This window comes from Rattus norvegicus, chromosome 9 (assembly GCF_021556685.1).
Source record: "Rattus norvegicus strain SHRSP/BbbUtx chromosome 9, alternate assembly SHRSP_T2T, whole genome shotgun sequence".
In the NCBI taxonomy this organism is placed as follows: Eukaryota; Metazoa; Chordata; class Mammalia; order Rodentia; family Muridae; genus Rattus; species Rattus norvegicus.
This window is the reverse complement of record NC_141542.1, coordinates 113,701,694-113,727,486: the sequence shown is the minus strand read 5'-3', so window position 1 is coordinate 113,727,486 and position 25,793 is coordinate 113,701,694. Positions and strand designations below refer to the sequence as shown.

At 43.0% G+C, this 25,793-nt stretch overlaps 1 protein-coding gene across 1 annotated transcript in view; it reads left to right on the top strand.

Moving 5' to 3' along the window:
* The window catches only part of Pdzph1 (PDZ and pleckstrin homology domains 1), a 141,106-nt gene that overhangs the window by 112,957 nt on the left and 2,356 nt on the right, over window positions 1-25,793 (top strand). The window contains 4 exon segments of the mRNA NM_001402237.1: window positions 14,523-14,680; window positions 16,867-16,909; window positions 18,652-18,838; window positions 25,528-25,663. Of these exon segments, the coding sequence (NP_001389166.1) occupies window positions 14,523-14,680; window positions 16,867-16,909; window positions 18,652-18,838; window positions 25,528-25,663 (524 nt within the window).

Below are 25,793 nucleotides of genomic sequence, written 5' to 3'. Positions count from 1 at the left end.
AATCTAAGGAAATTCAAAAAATCACCAGATCCTACTACAAAAGCCTAAACTCAATAAAACTGGAAAATGTGGATGAAATGGACAACTTTCTAGATAAATAACAGGTACCAAAGTTAAATCAGGACTAGAGAAACCATTTAAACAGTCCCATAACAACTAAGGAAATAGAAGCAGTCATTAAAAGTCTCCCAATCCAAAAAAGCCCAGGACCAGATGGGTTTAGTGCAGAATTCTATCATTCCTTCAAAAAAAAAAAAAACCCTAATACCAATACTCTTCAAACTATTCCACAAAACAGAATAACACTGCCCAATTTGTACTTTGAAGCCACAATTGTGCTTATACCTAAACCACACAAAGACCCAACAAAGAAAGAGAAGTTCAGACCAATTTCAAACTTTATGAATGCTGAATGCTGATGCAAAAATACTCAATAAAATTCTCACAAACCAGATCCAAGAACACATCAAAATGATCATTCACCATAATCAAGTAGGCTTCATCCCAGGGATGCAGGGATGGGTCAATGTATGGAAATTCATCAATGTAATCCACTATATAAACAAACTCAAAGAAAAAAATCACATGATCATCTCATTAGGTGCTGAGAAAGCATTTGACAAAATTCAACACCCCTTCACGCTAAAAGTATTGGAAAGATCAGGAATTCAAGGCCCATACGTAAACATGGTAAAAGCAATATTCAGCAAACCAGTAGCCAACATCAAGCTAAATGGAGAGAAACTTGAAGCAATTCCCCTAAAATCAGGGACTAGATAAGGCTGCCCACTCTCTCCCTACCTAATCAATATAGTACTTGAAGTTCTAGTCAGAGCAATTAGACAACAAGAAGAGGTCAAAGGGATACAAATTGGAAAGGAATAAATCAAAATATCACTATTTGTGGGTGATATGATAGTATACTTAAGTGATCCCAAACGTTCCACCAGAGAACTACTAAGCCTTATAAACAACTTCAACAAAGTGGCTAGGTATAAAATTAACTCAAACAAATCAATACCCTTCCTCTACTCAAAGGATAAACAGGCTGAGAAAGAAATTAGGGAAACGATAACCTTCACAATAGCACAAATAATATAAAATACCTCGGTATGACTCTAACCAAGCAAGTGAAAGATCTGTATGACAAGAATTTCAAGTCTCTGAAGAAAGAAATTGAAGATCTCAGAAAATGGAAAGATCTCCCATGCTCATGGATTGGCAGAATTAATATTGTAAAAATGGTCATTTTGCCAAGACCAATCTACAGATTCAATGCAATCCCCATCAAAATTCCACCTCAGTTCTTCAAGGAGTTAGAAAGAACAATTTGCAAATTCATTTGAATAATACCATCCCCCCACCCTCACCCCCACCCACCCCACCCCCGTCTAAGGAAAACTACTCTCAACAAAAAGAACTTCTAGGGAATCACCATCTCTGACTTCCCTCAAGCTCTACTACAGAGCAACAGTGATGAAAACTGCATGGTATTGGTACAGAGACAGGCAGGTAGATCAATGGAATAAAATTGAAGACCCAAAAATGAACCCACACACCTATGTCACTTGATCTTTGACAAAGGAGCTAAAACTATCCAATGGAAAAAAGAACATTTTCAATAAATGGTGCTGGTTCAACTGGAGGTCAGCATGTAGAAGCATGCAAATTGACCCATTCTTATCTCCTTGTACAAAGCTCAAGTCCAAGTAGATCAAAGACCTCCACATAAAACCAGATACAGTGATACTAATAGAAGAGAAAGTGGGGAGGAGCCTTGAAGACATAGGCACAGGGGAAATTTTCCTGAACAGAATACCAATGGCTTATGCTGTAAGATCAAGAATCAACAAATGGGGCCTCAAAAACTACAAAGCTCTGTAAGGCAAAGGACACTGTGACAGGACAAAATGACAACCAACAGATTGTAAAAGATCTTTACCAATCGTACATCCAATAGAGGGCTAATATATAGAAGTTAGACTCCAGAGAATGAAATAATCCTATTTAAAATGGGGTACAGAACTAAACAAAGAATTCTCAGTTGAGGAATACCAAATGGCTGAGAAGCACCTGAAGAAATGTTTAGCATCCTTAGTCATCAGGGAAATCCATATCAAAACTTCCCTGAGATTCCACCTCACACCAGTCAGAATGGCTAAGATCAAAACTCAGGTGACAGTTGATGCTGGTGAGGATATGGAGAAATAGGAACACTCCTCTATTGTTGGTGGGATTGCAAGCTGGTACAACCATTCTGGAAATCAGTCTGGCAGTTTCTCTGAAAACTGGACATAGTACTACCCGAGGACCCAGCTTTTCCACTCCTGGTCATACACCCAAAAGATGCCCCAACATATAACAAGGACACATGCTCCACTATGTCCATAGCAGCCTTACTTATCACAGGAAGAAGCTGGAAAGGACCCAGATGCCCTTCAACAGAGGAATGGATACTGAAAATGTGGTACATCTACACAATGGAATACTATTCAGCTATTAAAAACAATGGCTACATGAAATTCTTAGGCAAATGGATGGAACTAGAAAATATCATCCTGAGTGAGGTAACCCAATCACAAAAGAACACACATGGTGTGCACTCACTAATTAGTGGCTATTAGCTCAAAAGCTCAGATTATCCAAGAAACAATTCACTGATCATACGAAGTTCAAGAAGAAGGAAGACCAAAATGTGGATGCTTCAGACCTTCTTAGAAGGGAAAACAAAATGTTCATGGTAGGAAATACAGGGACAAAGAGTGGAACAAGGACTAAAAAAAGGTCATCCAGAGACTGCCCCACCTGGGAATCCATCCCATATGCAGCCACCAAACCCAGTCACTATTGCTAATGTCAAGAAGTGCTTGCTGACAGGAGCCAGATATGATGTCTCCTGAGAGGCTCTGCTAGAGCCTGACACACAAAGGAGGATGCTCACTGTTAAACACTGAACTGGGCACAGGGTTCCCAATGGAGGAGTTAAAGGACTGAAGGAGCTCAAGGGGTTTGCAACCCCATAGGAAGAACAACAATATCAACCAATCAGACCCTATCAGAGCTCCCAGGGACTAAACGGACAATCAATGAGTACACATGGAGGGACCCATGGCTCCAGCCATTTTTGTAGCAGAGGATGGCATGGTCTGGCATCAATAGAAGGAGAAGCCCTTGGTCTTGTGAAGGCTCATTTCCCCAGTGTAGGGGAATGCCTGGACGTTGAGGTGGGCGTGGTTGGGTGGGAGTGAGAGCACCCACATAGAAGTAGGGGGAGGGGGAGGGGTTTTAGGAGAGGGGAGAGAGGGGATAACATTTGAAATGTAAATATATAATATATCCAAGAAAAATAAAATTTAATACAATATTAATAAAACGATGAAAGCCTGGGGGTGGTGGCACATGCTTTGAATTTCAGCACTTAATAGGCAGAGTTAGGGGTATCTGAGCTTGAGAACAACCTGATGTACACAGCAAGCTCCAGGACAGCCAGGCCCAAACAGAAAAACCCTGTCTCAAGAAATAAATTAATATTAATATTACTACTACTAATAATAATAAATGAAATGGAGCTACGGGAGCAGAGACTCATTATTGGTGAGTCAGAGCTTCAGCTTATGAGGATGAAGAGAGAGATCTTAAGAATGATGGTGTTTAGTTCACTGGAAATGTTTAAAGTCTTAGGTTCTATATAGTAAGTATTTTACCACGGTTCTTAATAAACAAAAAGTTTAAATACAGTTCCTCGCCTGGTCTAGTTCAACAAAGCTCTCATAATATTTCTGTCAATTATGTCTAGACCTGGTGAAAAGGGAGTATCAGGATGACCTGAGTTGAATTTTCTTCCTACTGAGGATTCTTTCAACCCCATGCCTACAGACAAGACCTTAGTCTTCATTTTCCTCACACACAAAATATGGACAGTCTTTTACGAAGTCAGAGAATTAAGCAGGACCATGTAGAAATGGCTGACAATCAACAGTTCACACTAAGGCAATTTCTTATTATTAGCACCATCGGCATCATGCTTCCCACTAAAATGTCATCATGGAAAAAAAAAAAAAACAGTGCACAGCGGAATCCCAGTGCACAATAAGAGCCGCGGGCCATGTTTTTTTGAAAGAAGATCCATGTACACTCAGCGCCGAGTTAGTTGTGCGACATGGGCACGCTTCCTGAGAAGGTGGAGACTGCTAGAGGCTTCCAGGGCAAGATTTCAGGAAGAAAGGAAAAGATTTCGAGCAGGACCCTGAAGGATGGTTGTGATGGCGGGAATAATGAAGAGGGAAGGCGAAGGAAAGGTGACGGGGAACTCAAATAGACCCCAGAGAAGAACATGTGACCCTGTGACAATCCGCACTGTTCTGTTAATGACACTCATGAAAAGGACGCTTGAGAGCCTAGAGGAAAGTGCTCGTTTCTGATGTTCTCATAAGTGTATCACTGAGTTCATGAATACATGGACAGAACAGAGTGGGTTTTGGGGTGTAGCTTCATTGTTAGGGAGCACAAAGAAGTCTGTGGAACTAATTGCAAGTACAGAAGAGAAAGAGAAAGAAAAAGGAAGGAAGGGAAGGGGAGGGGGAAGGGGAAAGAAGGGGGAAAGGGGGGAAGAAAAGGGGTATGAAGGGGGAAGGGAAGGGGGAGGGGAAAGGGGACGAGGAGGGGAGGAAGGAAGGAAGGAAGGGAGGGAGGGAGGGAGGGAGGGAGGGAGGGAGGGAGGGAGGGAGGGAGGGAGGGAGAAAAATTGAAAAGACTAATTTCTTCTTTGTAGGAGGTCAGTATTTCTTCTTTAGTATTCAATTAACTGGTTGAAACTCTTCCAAATTACAGAGCTAAGCTGCTTAACTCAAATTCTCTTGACTCAAACATTAATCACGTCTGGACACCTTCCCACAACACTTAGGATTGTTTGACCAAACAATTACTACAAAGTTAACAAAGGAAAGGAATCATCACACTAAATAACTCAAACAGGAAATTTAATACAAAGAACTATTGCCTAAGGACATGGGAGAGTAACTACAAATGTAAACAGGTGTCTTTGGGCTTTCTTCAATAAATTATTATATTTTTTTTTTTACTCACTTTCCATCCAGATCAAATCCCACCTCTCTCCTCTCCTCCCAATCCAGCCCTTACAAGTCCTTCCCCGATAACCACCTCCCCTTCTCTTCAGACACTTCACAAGTAGGGGATAGAATCCTGACGTTTGGCTGTGGGCCTCTCTGTCTTTTCCATCAGCTGCTGGATGAAGCCTCTCAGGGAACAGTTATGCTGGGCTCCTGTCGGCAAGCATAGCAGAGTGTCACTAACAGTGTCAGGGATTGAATCTCCCTCATGGACTAGGTCTGAATTGGGTCAGTCATTTGTTCCCTTAGTCTAGGCTCCATTTTTATTCCTGTGCATCTTGTATGCAGGACAAATTTGGGTTGGAGGTTTTGTGGCTCATTTGGTGTCCCCACTCCTTCTACTGGAAGTCCTGTCTGGCTATAGGAGGTGGCCATTTCAGGATCTATATCCCCCTGTTGGTAGAAATCACAGCTAGGGCCAGCCCAGAGACTCCCCTAAGCCTCCCCTGTCTTAGGCCTCCAGCTGAACCAGAGATGCCCCTACCCATTTCCATTCTCACCATCTGCTGCCCCCTCTTCCCACACCTGATCCCTTCTGCCACCCATTTCCTTCCCTCCATCCACCTAGGATGACTATTGTTTCCCCTTATGAGGAAGATTCACGCATCCTCCCTTGAGCCCTCCTTATTACCCAGTTTCTTTGTGTTTGTGGAGTATAGCCTGGTCATCCTGCACTTTATGGCTAAGGTTCACGTATAAGTGACTGCATACCACCCTGTCTTTCTGGGTCTGGGTTACCTCATTTAGTATGATATTCGCAAGTCCCATCCATTTGCCTGCAGATTTCATGATGCCTTTGTTTTTACTGGCTGAGTAGTATTCCATTGTGTAGATGTATCACATGCCTTTATCCATTGTTCAGTTGAGGGACATCCAGGTTGTTTCTAGTCTCTGGCTATTATCAATAAAGCTGCTCTGAGCATAGTTGAACAAGTGCCCTTGTGGAATGGTAAAGCATCTTTTGGGTATGTGCCCAGGAGCAGTATAGCTGTTTCCTGAGGTAGAACTATTTCTAATTTTCTGGGAAACTGACAAACCAATTTCCAAAGTAGTTATACAAGTTTGTCCTCTCACCAGCAATGGAGGCGTGTTCTCCTTGCTCCTCTCAATAGCAGGTGCTATCACTTGAGTTTTTGATCCTAGCCGTGCTGGTACGACGGAATCTCAGAGTCATTCTGACTTCCCTGATGACTAAGGACACTGAACATTTCTTTTAAGTGCTTCTCAGCCATTTGAGGTTCCTCTTTTGACAAGTCTCTGCTTAGGTCTGTACCTCATTTTTCAATTGGTTTGTTGATGTCTAATTTCTTCAGTTCTTTATATCTTTTGGACATTAGTCCTCTGTCAGGTTGAAGAACTTTCCCCATTACTGTAGAATGCCGTTTTGTCCTATTGATGGTGTCCTTAGCCTTGGAAAAGCTTTTCAGTTTCATCAAATTCTATTTATTAATTTTTGATCTTTTTTTTCTTTTTTTTTTTTTCGGAGCTGGGGACCGAACCCAGGGCCTTGCGCTTCCTAGGTAAGCGCTCTACCACTGAGCTAAATCCCCAGCCCCTTAATTTTTGATCTTAATGCCTGATTCTTCAGAAATTTGTCTCCTGTGCCAGTATATTCAAGGCTATTCCCCACATTCTCTTCCACTTTATGTAGTGTATCTAGTTTTATGTTGAGGTCTTTGATCTACTTGAACTTGAGCGCTGTGCAGGGGGATAGATATGGGTCTATTTGCATTCTTCTACATGCAAACATCCAGTTACCCCAGCACCATTTATTGAAGATGATTTCCATTTTCCATTGTATGGTTTTGGCTTCTTTGTCAAATATCAAGTGCCCACGGGTGTGTGGGTTTATTTCTGGGTTCTTTGCTTTCATTCCATTGATCAACCCCATCCTAAAAGGTATCTTAAGACAGAAGAAAAAAAGTACTCAAAGCAAAGACACATTTGGAAGGGGGTGTTCAGAAATCACTAAAAACATTTGTTTTGGCTCAGTGTAGCTAGGGTGCTCAGCCAAAACCAATCCACCATCTCTGGGGCAACAGATTCAAAACAAAAAACAAAATAACAGTGCTCAGGTGAACCAAGGCTGCTATGCAGGTATGCAGCACATCCAGGGGGTAAAGGGAAGCAGGTGACTGATGCAGGCAGGAAGCCAAGAGAACAGGAGCTCTGCATCAGGGCGGCCATCAGAACTTTCAAAGTATCAGAAAGCCATGGCTGATGCTTCAACCCAGGAGAACATCCAGGAGAGTAGAGCATGTGGATTGTGGGATTCTATCAGATTTGGCAGCTGGCGAAACTTTCTTCTTCAGGAGTCCAGGGTACTTTCGAGTAATTCTTATGGGAGTGAAAGCAGATTCTCCAATGTCCAACTTCAAGTCATACAAGAAAAGCACACAGAGCAAAAATCTAGACTCGCACACAGGTTTGAATCATCTGGGAATCACCACCATGCCACTTTTTCCACAGTTAAGAGTCGGGGAAAAGCCCTGGGCAAGCTGCATTTAACACTAGAGAATGTCTCAAGGCCACAGAGCAGGAAAAGACAGCATTACTTGGGCTCTTTCAAACATCCACAAGACTCAGAAGGTTTGCATACTAAACAGTCAAAAAGCCGACACAGAGAAGCTAAGTTCTCATACATAACTGGTTGATTTCTGTGTCCAGAACCCTGGAACGTAGCGTCAGAGCCTTTTAGGTTGTGACTGGTAGCCCACACTTTGAAAGGCAGAGGATTCAGGACTAAGCTCTGGATGAACCAAATGTCTGGAGCAAAGTTACTGTCAGGGAGAAATGATGGGACTGGGGCGGAGGCTTCAAAAGCAAAGCAGAATTTTCCTTTCACACTATCAATTCACTTTGCAGAAAGCAAATAAATAAATAAATAAATAAATAAATGAAAATAAAAAATAAAAATTCTAAAAAGAGGGGGCAGAGAGGCATGTTTCCTATGCTCAAAGAGGCAGGGTAACCCATCATGTCTGTAGATAAACATCGGAACCCACTGCAAACTAGAACAGGGCTAAGACATTTCTTTCCCACCAAGGGCACAATGCTTAACCGATGATTACAGGGAATGAAAACACTAACCTTGGGGGGGAAAAAATCCAGCAATCAGAGAACGAGGCCAGAAAGGAGAGCAGGAAGAATTGGCACGAGTAAGAGAGTACTTGCAGCTCAGCGGCAGAGCGCTTGCCTAGCGTTTGCAAGACAAGCTCCCAAATTGTGAAAAATACAATGAATGAAAAAAAGAATGAATGAATGAATAAATAAACAAATAAATAAGTGAGATGCCTAATCAGAAATTGGTCTAACACTAACATCCAGGCAGGACTTGAGTGCCCAATGTAACAGCTAGCAGATGATACAGGAGTCACAGACCGGCGGAGGAATGGATGGGGAAAGAAACATCAGTGCTCAGGTTGTCAATCCAGGCTTGGGAGAGACAGGGCTTGGCAAAGTTCCAGAAGTTACCTCCCAGGAGCGGCTCAGCAGTAATGGCCTGGTTCTCTGTAGTGGAATCAACCTCTGACTGGGGGTGGCAGGAGTTTCTTAGCACAAATATTTATATATCATGTTTGAAATGCCAGGCATCATCTTAAAAACTTTGCACAAGTGTCAACTCTTACAATGATCCCATTTTGCAGATAAGAAATTGAGGCATGGGGTAAGGACGAAGTCAATAGCAAGTCATTGGAGGGACACAGAGAGGAGTGTCGTGAGGCTCAGAGTCCATTGCTCTGACTGTAGAGCCTTTCTACAAAGAAACAGTATGACAGTCCTCCCTTTAACTACAGTTTTACTTTCCATTACCTACAGTCAATTGTGTTTCAAAAAACCCTAAGTGGAAAATTCCAGTAATAAATAATTCATGTTGTACAGCGTGCCTTTCTGAGTAATGTGGTATCTTATCATCCAACTGCATCCCACTCTGGACATAAATCATGCGTTTTGGCAGTGTGTCCACACTCTATGTATTACCACCTGTAAGTCAATGATCAGATCCGCTGTCGTAGTGTCCTGGTTGTCGTGTTCTTCATGTAGGGAAGTATTGATGTAAATGACTAACACAAAACTCAGAAGGATCAACATAGTCTAGTATTCGGTGGCCACACTCCACATACAAGGCTTGTAAAATGCTTACGGTCAGGGTTCTGCACTCACTGCTTCAGGCATCCACTGAAGTCCTTGGAATGTCTCCTCTGAGGAAAAGCAAGCACTCTTGTGCACAGAGGAAAGGCAAGCACTCTTGTGCATTGCATTTAGACACGACCCTTTAAGGCGAGCATTTCATCTAAGTGCTTTTGCTGCAGATGCCTATGTGGCTGTACCCATAGCTTTCAGGCTGTTAAACCCACTGCACTGTTTCATAGACGTTTTTATTTTTATTTTTTTCAATAGTGGGTGTTGAGACAGAGCCTTGCTACACACACACCTCAGGCTTTCCTTCTACTCCCTATATAGTCTAGACTTGCCTCAAACTTTTGCTAATCTTGTCTTCATGCCCTGCCATATGCCACCATACCCAGTTCTTCATTATTTTTTTTTGTAATGGTAAGTATTGTATGGTACTAGTTATCCTCTTTGGGCAATTTAGGAACCAAGAAGAAATGCTAACAAATGAGCGATTCAGTCGAGAACATAAATTTCTCTTCAAAGCTGTAGAACTTGGGTAGCCCCAACTCAAATACTATTGGCAAATCTCCCTTTGGCTAACTTTCCAGAAGGAAAAAGAAAACCTGTTTGTCTGGGCATAGCATCAGGATTTGTCCAATGACAAACTACTTTAGCTGCAAGGGCTCCCAGGGCCTCCCGGAGTCTGGGGTCTTACTGCTGCCAGGAAACAACATGGTGCAGTCAGCCGGTATTTATCACACTGAAAACCCGATTCCCAACTCAAGACAAACTTCAGAAAGAAAGCACAAAACTCTCCATTGGAGCCAGTGGCCTCTGTTGACATCACATCTGCAGCCAGGGATTTGTGTAAAATCAGAGAAAGCCATAGCTCTGGGGAAAGGTGAACAACCTTATGGTGGTGCTTCTGTTGAAAAGGTGGGTGGCTGCCAATTTAGAGGAGGTCAGTTGGCCTTCATGGGTTTTTGTTTGGTTTGGTTTGGTCTTATTCCCCGCCACTCAATCAAAATAAGAACAAAAGTCACGAAGCTTCAACTGGGAAGCTCATTGCTTGTAAACAAGGGTGTGATTTTTCATGCCTATTTAACTTTGTGATTTCTGACATTTCTATTGGGTCTTGCCTACCTGGAGACGAAAGATGAAACCACAAGCAAACAAACAAACAAATAAGTACAGAAAGAAAGAAAGAAAGAAAGAAAGAAAGAAAGAAAGAAAGAAAGAAAGAAAGAGAGAGAGAGAGAAAGAAAGGAAAGAAAGGTAGAAAGGTAGGAAGAAAGAAAGAAAGAGAGAGAGAGAGAGAGAAAGAAAGAGAGAGAAAGGAAGGAAGGAAGGAAGAAATGCATAGCTACATAAATAATGTCAAATAATGCAGGGAGGAGCTTGTAGTTCCTCAAGAGTCAGGACTTCGTTTGTCCAGGACACAATGATGACAACAGGCACAGCATTGAAATCTTTCCTCCTCCCCGCTCCCCCTTCTTTCTCACCACACCCTTTGCTGCTGTCCTGAGCCAAGACTGGTTGATCATATGCATCTTCTCAAGGCCATCAAGGAGGGTGATTTTAGTTGTGGGCCGGGACCAGGCGCTCCAAAGTTCCACCTAGGGACAAAGACTGCTCAGTGTCATTAACAAAGCTCTGAAGGTCAGCTTTGCACCAACGCTCCAGTTTCCTATCCTCTCAGCTGTCTACTTCATTCACCCTTTCATAAGATGTTTCCCTTTAAGACCAGCTTCCTTCCTGTCTAGATCTATTTCTTGTTTCCTTCACTAGGAATGATCTTTTTCTCATGGTTAAAGATGCTTTTCCCTGCCTACTTACGAGTCTTTGGATTTTCAGGGTTGTACCTCCAGAAAAAAATAAAACATACACACTGTATCTTCATCTTTGTTTTGGGGTTTGGTTTGTTTGTTGTAATTGTTGTTGTTGTTTTTGAAGACTTGGAGAGCTGGCGATAACAATTTTTTTTCATGTTCAAACTGAAGTTTTGACCAAAACAAAAAATTCAAAGGCATCTGTAGGTAGGTTGATTTTTAGCAGGGAACCTCACAAACACACAAATGCCCTTGTCTTCATTCTTCTGCATTAAAAAAATATATAAAATAAAATAAAATCTATTTTAGCAGTTTGTTCCCTCTAAGTTGGGTTTTGTCCTCATTATTGCTTGGTGTTTCTCTTTTCTTGACAGTCTGACCTTTGGAATTCATTCTGTAAAAAATATTATTTCCATGAGAGAAAACGCCAACATTATCCAAGGACCTCCGGCACAAACAGCCTGGGTTGCTTTATTCTCAGTCTATAGCCTTCGGACATCACTAAACAATTCCTATTTAAATCCCCTCGGCATCTGTGCTATTTTAATCAATCCTGCATACAGGCAGCAGCTGAACCTGTGAACCGGGAACAGAGAGAGAGCTGCCAGCAGATTTCTGTGCCCTGGACAAAAGAATAGAAAGTTGTGGCGAATGTAGCCTTGGAGACATTTTCATTGCTCCATCCGAGTTAAGAGGGACTTCTGGCAGAGCAGTGAGGAAGGGATCAGATCACACAGAATCAACTTAACAGTCACTGCCAAGCTAAAAGACCGAATCCTACTTAAGAAAGTCAGTTTTAAAGCTTGACAATAAGATACAAGCTAGATTTTAGTTCTTCTTTTTCTAGAGATAAGTTTTGACTGGTGGGAGTGGTGCCGACACAGCAGCCTTACAGTTAGAGTAAGCGGAGTCTCCTTTTCAACATCTGGACCTCACCAAGAGAGGGACTTAAATGCTCTTGCACCAGTGAGATCAAGGTAGAACGCCAGGAGCAGAAAGCTCAGCTGTAAGAGAACACACTCCTGCTGCAGTGCCCTAGGACCAAAGTGTCACTGCAGCTGCTGTCAGGGACACAGAAGGCTCACCAATGGGAGACATGAGACAGCAGCTAAGATCAGTAAAAATGCCAACAAGGCCATGATGCATAGCATGTAAGAGAAAGTAGCCATTAAGTTGTTCGTTCGTCTCATGCACATGTGACTTGCGTGAGCAGAGAAGACCTCTTCAATGACTAGAGGCTCTCATCCTGGTTGTATAGTGGGCCACAAGTAAACTTTGTCAAATTCTCCAACATCAAAGGGCATGGAAGGACCCTGACATTTCCTGAGTAATCAAGCAACACTGACACTAAGGCCAGATTCTCCCTGTCTGTACACTAGGTCCACGCAAGGCAGACCCAGTGCTTTCAGCAAATGAGCACCGAAGGTCCTCAAGGTTTCATTTCCATTTCTAATTCAACTTTAAAATGTTCCTGGAATTGTAACTAAGTAACCAAAACGTTGAATAACGCATGCGTTGAATATTGATTCCAAAAGCCGACAGTCCCCATATCCCAGTGATCCCAGAAGGCAGACGTTTGAAAGATGCAGCATGGAAAGCCACTGCTGGAATCACATTCTCCTTCTAGGCCATTCATTCCTGTGATGCTGAGGCATCTGACTGAATCTAGTAGTCTTCCTCTAGAAAGCTGGTGTGACGATCAGAGCACAGTCCTTGAGAACGCTGCAGAAGTGTGAGGTAATACTTGTAGTTGGAGAATATCCTTGCATGTATTCACCTATATACCAAAGGCACGTATATAAATATGCACAGAAGTGCTACCCAAAATAGCCCCACACCAGAAGAAAAAAAATCTGTCAACTTAGTCATGGAGAAACAAAATGTGGCATCTCCTACAATAGAAAGCCATCTAGTCTTTAAAAAGAATGAAGTGCTAATTCCTGCTGCAAGCTAGACACTTTGAGACATCACACTAAGGGGGAAAATCACAAGTTATACAGTTCCACTGATACTGAAAACCCAAGAATGGTGCATGCATAATGGCCAAAAGATGTCTGTTTATCTGTGGCTTGGGAAATGGTAGCAACTGAAAATAGGCTCCAAGGAAATGTAGAGGTTAATGGGAGTATTCTGAAACTAGGGGACAACGGTGGTTTCCTCTCTCCATAAGTTTACTCAAGGGTAATGTCCATATATGTAACTATACAGTGATGAAGTCATGCTGGGTAAGCTGCATCTCCATGCAGAGGTGGTAAAACAGAGAGGAATAAGGATGGTAAGATTTTGAGAAAGAACTATAAAGTAAAGAAGAACAATTTACTTGTAAAGTTATTCTGCTTTTACATTAATATCACAGTATGTTAAAATGTCCTTTATAGAAAAAAACATTCTTTAGTGTTTTTGTAGTACTGTTTTCTGATGTATTATAGAGAAGGTAAAGATAACTGTTTGATGAGCGTTTGTCCACTCATGGATGGATGGGAACAATTTAGCAGGGCGCCTGACACTCAGTGAGCATGGAACCCACAGTATAGGTGCTCTCCAGATGTGTCACATCATGACCAGGTACATTTGCGTGATACAGGGTTCTTTTGATGTCCTGTTTTCGTGACAGGAAAGCTGGCATTAATAATACTTTCCCAGGGGTTGGGGATTTAGCTCAGTGGTAGAGCGCTTGCCTAGCAAGAGCAAGGCCCTGGCAAGGCCCTGGGTTCGGTCCCCAGCTCCGAAAAAAAAAAAAAGAAAAAAAAATAATACTTTCCCAAATGGGCATAAATAAAGCTCGTATTAGGAATGGCTATTCATGTCCCCTGAAAGGCTCCAGAGCTTGACCAATAGAGATGCAGATGCACGCAGCCTGACATCACCAGCGACTCCAATGGGGGCAAGGACTGAAATAGCTGAAGGGGTTTGTAACCCTAAGAAGAACAACATCAACCAACCAGACCCTCCCAAAGCTCTCAAGGACTAAACGACCAACCAAAGGGTACACATGAAAGGACCCATGGCTCCAGCTGCATATATAGCAGCGGATGGCCTTGTCTGACATCAATGGAAGGGGAGCTCCTTGGTCCTGTGGAGGCTCGATGACCCAGCATAGGGGAATGCTAGTGGCTAAGGCAGGCAGGAATGGCTGGGCAGGTGAAGGAGCACCCTCATAGAAGTAGGGGGGTGGGGGGGATGGGGAGTTTGTGGAGGGGATATTGGGAAGGGGAATAACATTTAAAATGTAAATAAATAAAATAACCAATAAAATTCAAAAAAGCATGACCATTCAAAAGGTGTTTAAAAATTACATACAGATACTTTAAAATACTTCGCCGTATATTGAGTGTGTCTTACTTTCTTTTCACGTTAAAGGAAAAATAATCAATTTAAAATAACCATTGTGGAATTCCCTTCTTTTTCATTTTCTCTGTTAACTGATCACCTTCTTTATAAACTACAGGATGAAGGGAAGTGGCCGCCTGTAGACGTAATAAAATTAGAAGGAGCAGAAGTTGATATCGACAACAGCTTGGGAAAACCATTTGTGTTTAACTGCATGCCTCAGTCCGGAAGTAGAACATTCTGCCTCTGCGCGACTTCAAACCAGGAGATGAAGAGGTGATTCAGTTATCTCAGGCCTCTCTGCTTTTACTTCTAGAGGGGGAATGTTTCCTAAAGAGTGGACTTGCACACTCTCGGAGGCAGAAATAAGAAAAAGGACAAAAAAAGTGGTAGTGTATGTTGTATTAAGTCCAGTAAGCTTGGGATGTCGTTACTTCTTCTTTTTATCCCAATCAGAATTTCCAGAGACTATAAGCATACTCTATTAACGTGACTGCTGCAACTCTCCTTCCTTTCTTTAAAGAGAGGAAAGCTCAGTAAAGCCACGGCTCCATAACTGTGCATACCTCTCATTTCTAGCAAACTGCCAGATCTGTCTTGTAAGACAGATCGTTACTGGCATAAAATGATAAAGCAAGGTATGGAACAGTACACGATAGTGAGATGAGCTAAACAAAGCATGAAGAAGATGAAATGAATAGGACTTTGGGTGGGGAAGTCTGTTGACAATGTGTAAGCAACATACTCCACAAATAGAGAGAGTTCCTGCGGTCCACGAAGATAACAGTGGGTTCTGACCATTAGATACGCACTGGGCATGTCTCCCTGAGGAAATGGAGCTCACCGGATGTTTCAGTGAGCCAAATGAGAGCTATAATGAAGGAACTGACCAGCTCGAGTGAGGGGTGGGACGGCCTGCAGAGCAGAAAGTCAGTAGAGAAGACAGTGTGCCAACATGGCTAAACTAAATGAACGCTTCCTTCTCCCAGCTTTAACCTTAAAGAGAGTACTAGGTCAGAAACATCTTGGGCAGAAAGTATCTTGTCCCTACTTGTGGAATATTGTATATTTAAATAAACATACAGTAAAGGCCTACCAGGGTAGTCTGATATGAACAGCTTTTATTTATATCCGACATGCCTAGGGTGCATTTTAATATTCCTGTGGGTTGTTTTTATAATGAAGAGCCCATCTTTGGCCTCAAAAGTATATAAATGGAAAGGTAGAGAGATTTGAAGAGCCAAAAGATCAGGGAGTTTATTATTTAACTGTGTCTCCTTAGCAACGTCAGAAGACACACTTATGAAGTCTCACCAACCTGGCTGCCCACATGTGAGCTGAACAAAGATGACATGAATAGACACACTAGAGGAGGGGTGGCAAGGCCCCAAAGGCCTCAGCCCTGCACAAACACTGTGGGCAGCTAAAAATACTGAGACATGGTCTTCCCCAGAGAACACCAGTGCCAGGCAGTAAGCACTGAAAACACACATACATGCTACATCGTATGGACTGAACAGGTTACATTTGAGAACATACATATATATGTATGAATATGTATGTATACATACACACACACACACACACACATATATATATATATGCATACATTAACAATTGGTGGTAAAAAGAGGCCATGAATTTGAAAGAGAGCAGGGAGTGGTTTGGAGAGAGAAAAGGGAAGGGAGATACGTTATAATTATAATCTCAAAAGGAAAAAAGTAAGTAAACAAAACTCAATACCAAGTTGGAACTAACATGGCAGTGCGTTTGTTCATCTGAATGCCGAATGAACGTTGAGAAGAATCTCGGGAGATTCCCCAGGTACAATTGTAAACATGGGAATGAGGGAGTTATTTATGAGAGAGGGACACATCCAGAAGAAGAAACGCAGGAGAGGAGAGCAAGGGGAATACACTGGACTCCGGGGAGAACAATGAACAGTGTGCTTTGATTGGAAGTGGGGGAGCGGGAAACAAAACGGGAAAAGGTTGGCAGACTGGGGCGGAGTCAACCGGCCACGCTAGGCTAAGAAGCAGCAGTAGAGAGCCAGGCCTCCAGATGCAGCACCATAAGTCATACAAATGAAGCCAGCGTCCAAAGAGCACACTAGCCAGGACTGAAGGCAACCGCCATTCACCAGTATTTCCATATTCTAGTAAGCAGTGCCTGATAGTATAGCCATTCTGTTAACAAATTTCAAACCTTAGAAATAGTGAATTAACTTTCCCTTGGGCACTGATCAAATGACAGTAGTGAATTTTACTTTAGATATGCCTAATGGGGAAAGGTTCTGCCACATACCAAATTTAAACTTACAAGAACAAGTTACCTTCACCCAGGAGGGATGAAACACATCTGAGGCTCAGGACTGCTCTGCCTGAAGGGCAGGCTAGCCAGGAGGGAGCCCTTCCCAGTGCCACGGTCCCCTGTGGATTGCCCCTCTCCTGTTACTCTTTCAGGTGGCTTGAGGCAATGCAGAAAGCAGCCCGTCCTGTCCGCCAGGTAAGGGTTCCTGGGATCCTGGTCTCTGCGTTTGGTTTGTTTCCTTCCAGAGGAGGAAAGTGCAAGGTAGATACCGTGTAGCCCAGTCGGAGACGTCTTAGATCTGTTCTAAGTGCTGGCAAAAGGATTGGCATCAAATGGGTTTCCCTCCGAGCGAGAGGGGAGCATTCAGCCCTGCCGTTCTTCATATTTTCATGAGTTTTTATGACATCCCTCCCAGAAGATTTGGGGTGCGGTCACACGGTGGGTCGTAATTTCTGATTCCCACAAAGCCAAGCAGTAGCCCACAGTAGTGCGCTCTCTGGATCTCCAGGATGTCTTGGGATGCGGCTGCTGTCTGAGCGGCTTGTCAGAGATGCAGGGGGCTGCTTCCAGACACTCAGTGATGCTTTCATCCCTGCTCTGTCCCCGAGTTAGCCACTTTGCACTTTTCTTGCACGTCCATGATCATCAACTTTGGAGCAATAGCATTCTGTTAGGCTTTTACTTATAAAACGTTAGATGACTTTATTACATCACCAGTTAAGCCATCACTTCAGACCGGGCAGCCCCTCTTTCTGAGTTTGTACCATAAGACGTTTTGGAGAACACTCTGTCGGTGCACGACTGTTTCAGTTTTATACTGTGGATGTAATGATTTGTAACGAGCATAGAGATTTTATTTAATGCAATCATTCCCTCATAAGATGGCATGTACTTGTCACCTGTCTACACATTCTGAGTTTACACATTGGCAGATATTCAGGGTGGGGCTTGGGTGTCCTTGCCTTGTAAACTGTCCTTTAAGAACAGTTTCAAGCATTGTCATATAATGAACAGTAGGGCTTGTATTTCATTTTACCCGGAACACAGCGTTCAACACATTCACCCGTCCCTCCAACACAGCACCGTAATGAGCCTGGATACTTTTAAGAGGTATCTATTCTGCTAATGCACTCAGAGTGTCTGCAGCAAGTGAAGAAAAAAAAAAAATGATCAGCCAAACTCCCAGCAGGCTCCCACTTCACAGCACAGAATACAGCAAGCTCTGCACTCTGCTAGCTTTTCACTGCCTTGTTAAAAAAAAAAAAAAAAAAGGGCAAAACCAAAACCGAACAAAAAGAAACTGGCAATCACAGGCTGGTTCTGATGAGGAGATAAAACACGGGGCTTCTGGCCGTGGGTCAGAGTTCTCAGAAAGAGCCTGTTTCCCAGGCCTGCGGACTGAGGGCTGCCCTCCAGGTTACAGGGTCTTCATTTATCATCAGTCTTCCACCTCAGTGACCGTGAGAGCCCAAGGCCTAGAGCTGGCCTGGAGCAGTTAGCTTGTTCTGCTGCACAAGTGGGGCTTCAGATAAAGACAGGCACAGACCAGGGGCTGTTATTATTCATAGTGGACATACCAGGGACGAGGCCTTTGAGAGCAACCTCTGTGATGTGAGAAGCCACACATCGGACCAGCACTTCATAAACAGACACATTACTAACGATAGAGGTACCTACGCCCATCGGCTCCCCATTCCCAATCTCCTGCTCTACAGCTGACGCTCTTGATTGCTTCAGGATACAATAGAAGCCAAAGAAAAGAGGGAGTTCTCTGATCAAGGGCTTAATTAGGTAGTTACTCAAGCCTCGAGATTATATTAGCAATAGAAACGATTGGAGCAGCGGCTCCCTAATGCTAAACAAAACTTAGCCCAGGTCACCGCTGTGCGGGTCAAAGACTCGATGATTACTCACATATCCTTGCGCTACACCTGCAGAACCATGTCTGGGAAGATGTCACAGCGCACAACAGCAGCCTCCCGCCTCTGGCTATCAAGCACCCTGAATGTCTGGGTCTTCTGCACCAGCTGGAGAGAAGCACTGATGTATGGATCCAACACTATTGCATCCTGAAGGATGGCTGCTTGTACTTCTATGCTAGCATCCGCTCTACTCAGGCGTCTGGTAAGGAATCCACATCACTTGAAATAGTTACAGTAACAGGAAGGATGCCTTAGCTCTACTAAACCTTTGTAAGTTCCTGTAACATTGTTTCACATAAGACAGCTGACCACAGACCCTCTGCAGAAGAGGCAAGGTTGGACAGCTACTGTTCTATTTGCAAATTAGAAGAGTGGCTAGAAGTGGAGAAGTAAGCCACCTACTGAGGTCTGAACAGCCAGGCTAACCCTGAAGCCAGTGGCCTTAATGCTTCACTCTTGGAGTCCAGACAGTAAAACACAAACTCATTCCTTTGGTCACCAATGGCTTTCCAAAGCAATGCACATCATTGTCTTGGGTTGAAACACCATCCTTTACTCCGTCTTCCTAATTTGGAGTTCAACATCTGCTTTTTGGAGTCAGTGGGCTCAACTTTCCATAATTTACTTTCCTTGCTTATAAAATTAAAGTAGCAGCTGACTGTTACACAAGAGTGCTGTGAAGGCCAAGGCCGGGGCACTGCGATTGGAATAATATCAGCTCCACATTTGGTGGTCCATACACAAGACGCTACTCTCATACATATTCCGTCTGCTTATCCTAGCTTTGCTTTACATTATTATAAGGTGATATATATATATATATATATATATGCTATTCAAAGGATATAGCTATAAAAAGAACATATGACAAATAAAGTAAGGACTTTCTTGAATTTAGAAAAATATTATTTAATTAACTTATGTATTTTAAAATGTTAATTGAAATATAATTATACGATTTACCCCCCTTCTTTCTTCTCCTTCCAACCCCTCCTATGACCCTCTCATTCACTCTTAAATTCGTGGTCTTATTTAATTTTTGTTGTTATACCACACACACACACACACTCATACACTCACACCAGCTTGTCTAGTGGTGTGAGTGTATGAGTGTGTGTGTGTGTGTGTGTGTGTGTGTGTGTGTGTGTGTGTGTGTGTGATTTCAGGGCTGACTACTTGGTATCGAATAAGCAATTAGGCTTTCATCCATGGGGAAGGCTAATCCTCCCTCTTTCCTCAGTCTTAGTTGTTTGCCATAGTCTCTTTCTAAAAACTAAAAAGTTCTCTGTCTAAAAGAAGGATTCACCTTCCCACATTAGCATGTCTATGGGCATTATCCCCACTCACAGGTCCCATGTAGGCAGCCATATTGTTGAGGTATCATGGGTGAAACTTCCTGATTATTTCTAGATGACAGGATCTCACAGCAGAATTCCTGGTTCTCTAGCTGTTAAACTCTTCCTGCCCTCTCCTCCATGATATTCCCTGAGCTTAGGTGTAGGAGTTTAGATTGTAGATGAATCTACTGGAGCTGGGCACTCCATGATCAATTATTCTCTGCATTTTGACAAGTTGTGGTTCTCACTCTGCCGGGAAGAGAATCTTCCTTGAGGAAGGACAAGAGCTGCACTTATCTGGGAGTGGAAGGATAACTTTTGGATGCCATCCATAATTTTACTGCTTTGCTAAAATGGCAGGATGAGGTTCTCTTCTAAGAGCTATGACTTCCCTGACCCTGGGGAGTTGGCTTGGTTTCCAGTACTTTCCCTTCTGTTGTGCAGGTCTTAAGTCTAGTTAGATGTGAGTGCCACTCTCGTAGCTTCAGGGATCTCTTGACAAACTGGTCATGGTTGTGGTTTGTAGGTATCACAACTGGGTAGAACTATTAATTACTTCTCCCCACTACTGATTACTTCTCCCCACACACTGGCAGCTTGCAGAGCATCTCCTGGTACTATAAAGCTTGTCCTAAGGGAGGAGCTTTGTGATCAGAGCCAGCTCAAATCTTTTTGTCAAATCACAAGGCCTTTTCAGCAGTAAAGATTTCCCTTTAGTTTCTGAAAGGCAATCAAGGGAAGCAATAGCCTATATTGTTTGTAGACTCTCTTGGAATCCTCTGAGCAACAACTCAAAGGGAGGTTTATCTTGCCTGGTGTTAGAGATTTTCATTAGATGCTCTGTGGTTCTCGGGAGGAGCATCATCTCATAAAGTGCTGTAACCTCATTGGCTTAGGGTAATTATTGCTGTGATTAAACACCATGGTCAAAAGCAAGTCGGTGAGGAAAGGGTTTATTTGTATTGCTTTTATATTATTGGTATTATTTGTACGACTGTTCATCATCGAAGGAAGTCAGGACAGGAACTCAAACAGAATAGGAACTGGGAGGCAGGAACTGATGCAGAGGTCATGAAGGTGCTGTTACTCGCTTGTTTAGACTGCTTCCTTACAGAACTCAGGACCACAACCCCAGGGATGGCACCACCCCATCAATCACTAAGAAAATGCCTCACAGTTTTACTTATGGCCCCATTTTATGGAAGCGTTTTTTAAATTGAGGTTCCTTCCTTTCAGATGACTTTAGCTTGGGTAAAGTTGGCAATAAAACTACCTCGCACATTCATTAAACAAAAGTATGTATATACACTTATAAGTATTATACGAAATTCTTAGACAGATCTCCAAGGACATGATTCCTTAAGGCCTTTTACCCATCTTCAGTGTTATTTGCCTTCTTTCCCCTTTCTGTACTGACCTCCCTCCTACCCACCAATTAAATCTGCCCCGTTTTCCCATCATCCTCTTATAATTGTGAATAAAACCAACTAGTACTGCCATGTTTCCACATGAAATGTCTGCTATGTGACCTCTGGTTCCTGAGCCATTTGATTTCTATTTTTCAGCACTGATGTTCATATTTGGCTAGGACCAGTAGACATGCCAAATGGGAAGGGAGAATCTAGGGACAACTCCAACTCTCTTGGATGTTTAAAGGGATAGAAAGCTCACGTCACATCACTCCTTCACCCATTGTTCTATCATCCGGCATGAAGAGTGGGATGACTCTACTCTTAGTCACAATGATGTTTTGGGCGTGACCCAGATGAACATATAACTATGATGAGATAAACAGGCCTTTTCAGACGGATAGAGCGGGCTGTTTTTACACAGCCTACATGCTCCACCTTTAACAGCTGATAATAGAGTAAGAGTCAATGCAAGCAAATCAAACAGAACTACAGATTCATCACTGACTTGGCATGTTATTTTAAGATACCAATATTATTACCAAGCCAACCAAACTAATTTTCAAGAGATTATTTACATAGATATAAAGGAAGTGTTTAAGTCTAGATTCATAGACTGCTCCAAACTCAGGAAAAAACATTTAAGTACTGCTAAACCTCTTAGGACTTGTGAACTATTTCAAATTCCCAGAGGTCCAGTAGAGGCACACGTTTCTTGGTGGTAACCAAGAGCTCTCTAATTCACATTAAGATCTGCTCAGCAAGAGAGATACCATGTCTGATGCTCAAAACCTAGTTAACTCTCAGTGCTGTTGAAACCCTGGTTATTGGAGGAGGACCTACCAACTCTAATTTACTAACCAGCATAGTCCCTAACAACAGTCTACAAACAGCTGTCCTCTGTGTTAGCCAGGACTCTCTAGAGAAACAGAAATTTCACAGTTATCACTTTCGGATTACCGCTCTAACACAGCTGCGACCCATGGCTCCCAACTTGACACCAGGCTGCAGTGATCACATGCTATTCTCTGACTTAGCATGTGAGCCTCTTTACTGTTTTGTATGTGCTAAAGGTTAGTGTACTGATTCTTCTTCGGGGCTGGTAGACCTCATATCGTATTACGTGGTCTTGAATGTGCTCTAGCTTTATTGGCAGGGCATTTCCTCTTACAGCATTTCCTCTTACAGCACTGAAAAGATACTGCGGACAAGGAAAAAAATCAGAGAAATGAAAAAAAGTAAAAGTGAGCAGGGGGGGGGGGGAGGAAGCTGTGGAAAACCGTGAGGCCCTAGTCTCAGTAAGAACCATATTGGGCACTAACCCCACGTCTCCCACTCGTCTGGGTATATATTGCTAGCTCCCCTGTGCACTGAGGGAGTTGGACAGACGGCCCCTCTGTTCCCAGATGGCTGTCTTTACCAAAGAGTCAAGAGAGGTATTTGTCCTTTAGCAAAATACACTACTGGCTCTCACGTGCCCTGTAATATTAATAACATTTCAAAAGGCCCTTGGTCAAGGGCTGTTCTATAAGGCTGAAGGCCCTTGGCCTTCTCTCCCATTCCTTTTGATCTCTCTCCAGCAAAAAGCTCGAAATAACAAATTATGCCTGTCGATTTTTGTTTGTCTCTAAATCACTTCAAGGTCTGTGAGCACTTCTCAGAAAGATTATTTTACAGGATTACAGTAAACAGGGTATGCAAATGCTTACACAGTTCGTCCAGCTAACAATAGACTGGGCTGGTTATTGCTTTTACTAATATAACAAAGAGGCATGAACCACCCAGTGAAATTTCCTTAAATGAAGTGCTGGGGTTGCAGTCACCAGCTTCCTGCCACTTATTATTACATGCCCTGAAAGGTACTGGGAAAATGGTTACAAGGCTTTCTTGGTTTCACCAAAATTGTTTTTTGCATTCTTTCATTTTTAAAAATCTATTTGTTTTTTTTACTATGTCATGCATGTATATAGTGATACTGGTTATACCCTTTGTGGTGGTATGAGTGGTGTGTCTCCTCTAAGTCCCAGGCATTTGAAAACTGGTCTCCAGATGTTGGCTGTTTGGGTATGGTTAGGTGTGGCCTTGCTAGAGGAAGAGTATCACTGGGGACAGGTTTTGAGGTACAAAGCCACTACCATTCCCAATTATCTCTGTTTCCTGTTAGTGGGTCAAGGGAAAAGCTCTTAGCTTTCCGCTCCAGTCACAGGTCAATCTGTTCTCCCCACTGTCGTGGGTCATGACTCGCTGGAACCAAAAGTCCCAAATAAACTCCTATTCTATGAGTTGACTTGGTCATGGTGTTTTATCACAGCAATAGAGAGATGACTAATACACAGTCTGATCCTTTCTTATCCTTCTCTCTCCACACGAACCCACCCTTTCTTCTAAGTCCCAATCCCAATTTCATGTCTTTTGGTTTGGTGACCCATGGATGTTATCCCTGTCCCCACTGGTAGGGGCCTAGAGCCATCCATTGGAGCACACAGCTGTTACAACACTGAAGGAGATGGCTTCCCATCTCAAAGCAAGTCGTAGCTGCTGTAGATTTGTGAAGTGCTATGTCCGCACAATGAAATGTCATGTTACAAAGAGAAGAAATAAAGTACTAATGAATATCTGATATGTAACATGGATGAACTCTGGAAACGCTATGTTAAGAGAAAGAGAGCAAGCACTGAGGAGCATGTGCTGAGCGGTTGCTCTCATAGAGACGGGGAGGAGAGAGGGGTTAACCAGCAGCTAGGTTGGCAGTTCAGATAAGGAGTGACTGTTTACCGACTGGTGTTTCTTTCTGACATAACAAAACTTATGCTGATGATTACACAAATATTACACATAAAGTAAGCCCATGGGTCTGCACCCGCCCCATGGTGAGTCAGTAATGATATACTGTGCTGTTTTACACCCAGTCCACCCCTCTTCTGTCAGCCAGTCTCAAAGGGTATCACCCTGTTGGTAAGCACCAGATCACCGAGGCCAACTAAGCTAGAGAAAAAAAAGATCTGTCCATTATCGAAGTCAATGTTTTCTTATGAGTTCTAAAATGGACTCTTTTCAAATGAAAATTTAAAAATAGAAATTTGATATCACCTTTTACATCTACTGTTAAAATTTAAAAAAAAAATCAACCAACCCAACCTTAATTCTTAAAGTTTAAAACCCTGCATTCTGTTTAAAGTGAAAATACTCATCTTGCTCTTATGGTGGGGTGATAGTGACAATGACTTTCCGGAAGCCAGAGTCAACCCTACTCAAGTGCCCCGTTCATATTGCCCTGTTACCGCCTCAGAGACTCTCCTATGAAGCATGGTGCTTTCTTGTTTGCTCTTGTAGTGAAGTACACTGTGGCCAGTGTTGGAGGTGCAAGGCTATGGCACAAGGTTACCCAGGAGGGGCGAATCTCTGAACAAACTATCACCATCACTGTTGCAAATAATGCCTGAGTCTCTGCTTGAGATTTGGGTCACCTTAGAACAGAAGAAACGGACAGGAGTTTTAACCTTCCAGAATCTTCTCCAAGACCAAGATCCTTACTAACCTCAAAATGGGAACAAAATTCAGACCAAGCAGTATCCTTGGATTTATAGGCTCACGAGAGGAAAATTAGTTTTTATAATCAGCCATCTATTCTCATTGCTAATTCGAGTTAGCATTTTAGTATCACCCCGTGGGTTCATATTTTTAGTGGGATTTGCAGGCTCTACACAAAGAGGGCGAGAGTCCGTGTGGGTTGTAAAAACTGCCTGCAGCCTTCATCCTGCTTCAGAAAGTATGTTTTAATGACTCTGCCCCCAAGAAATACTGTTTAATTTTCTTCTTAGATGGTACTACAGCTGTTCCTCTTTGATAATGGAAGTTTCATTTCGAAACTATGTCCTTCCGGTGAAGAAGCTTATCCGGGCACAGAGAAGATAAACACTGATTGTTTACCAAGAAGTTCAACCAAGAGGTTCGAATTCTGCCACCAGCCTTGCTGCTGGACGCTAATCAGCGTGTGGCGTCTTTTGAAGTTAGCTCTTCCACCTCTGAGTGGGAAAGCATCCCTTCACCTCCAGAAGGCTAACACCTTCCCTGACACCTTTCCCTTCTGTGCTTTCCCTGCTCTCACGCGTGTGTCTCGTCTTCCCTGCTTTCACCCTGTGCAGGTGGCCTCTACCTACAAGGGTACAGCGTGATCGAGCAAACCCACGGCTTTGAGCAACCGGTGATTGAGCTCAGACCTTCATCCGAGGAGTTCAAGACTTTCTACTTCTGTGCAGAAAATAAAACAGAAAATCAGCGGTAAGCCAGGACCTCCCGTCCCTCCCTCCTCGTCAGCCTTGACAAACAAACACATCCCCCATCTTCCAACTCCACTCTTTTTTTTTTTCTTTTTTTCGGGAGCTGGGGACCAAACCCAGGGCCTTGCGCT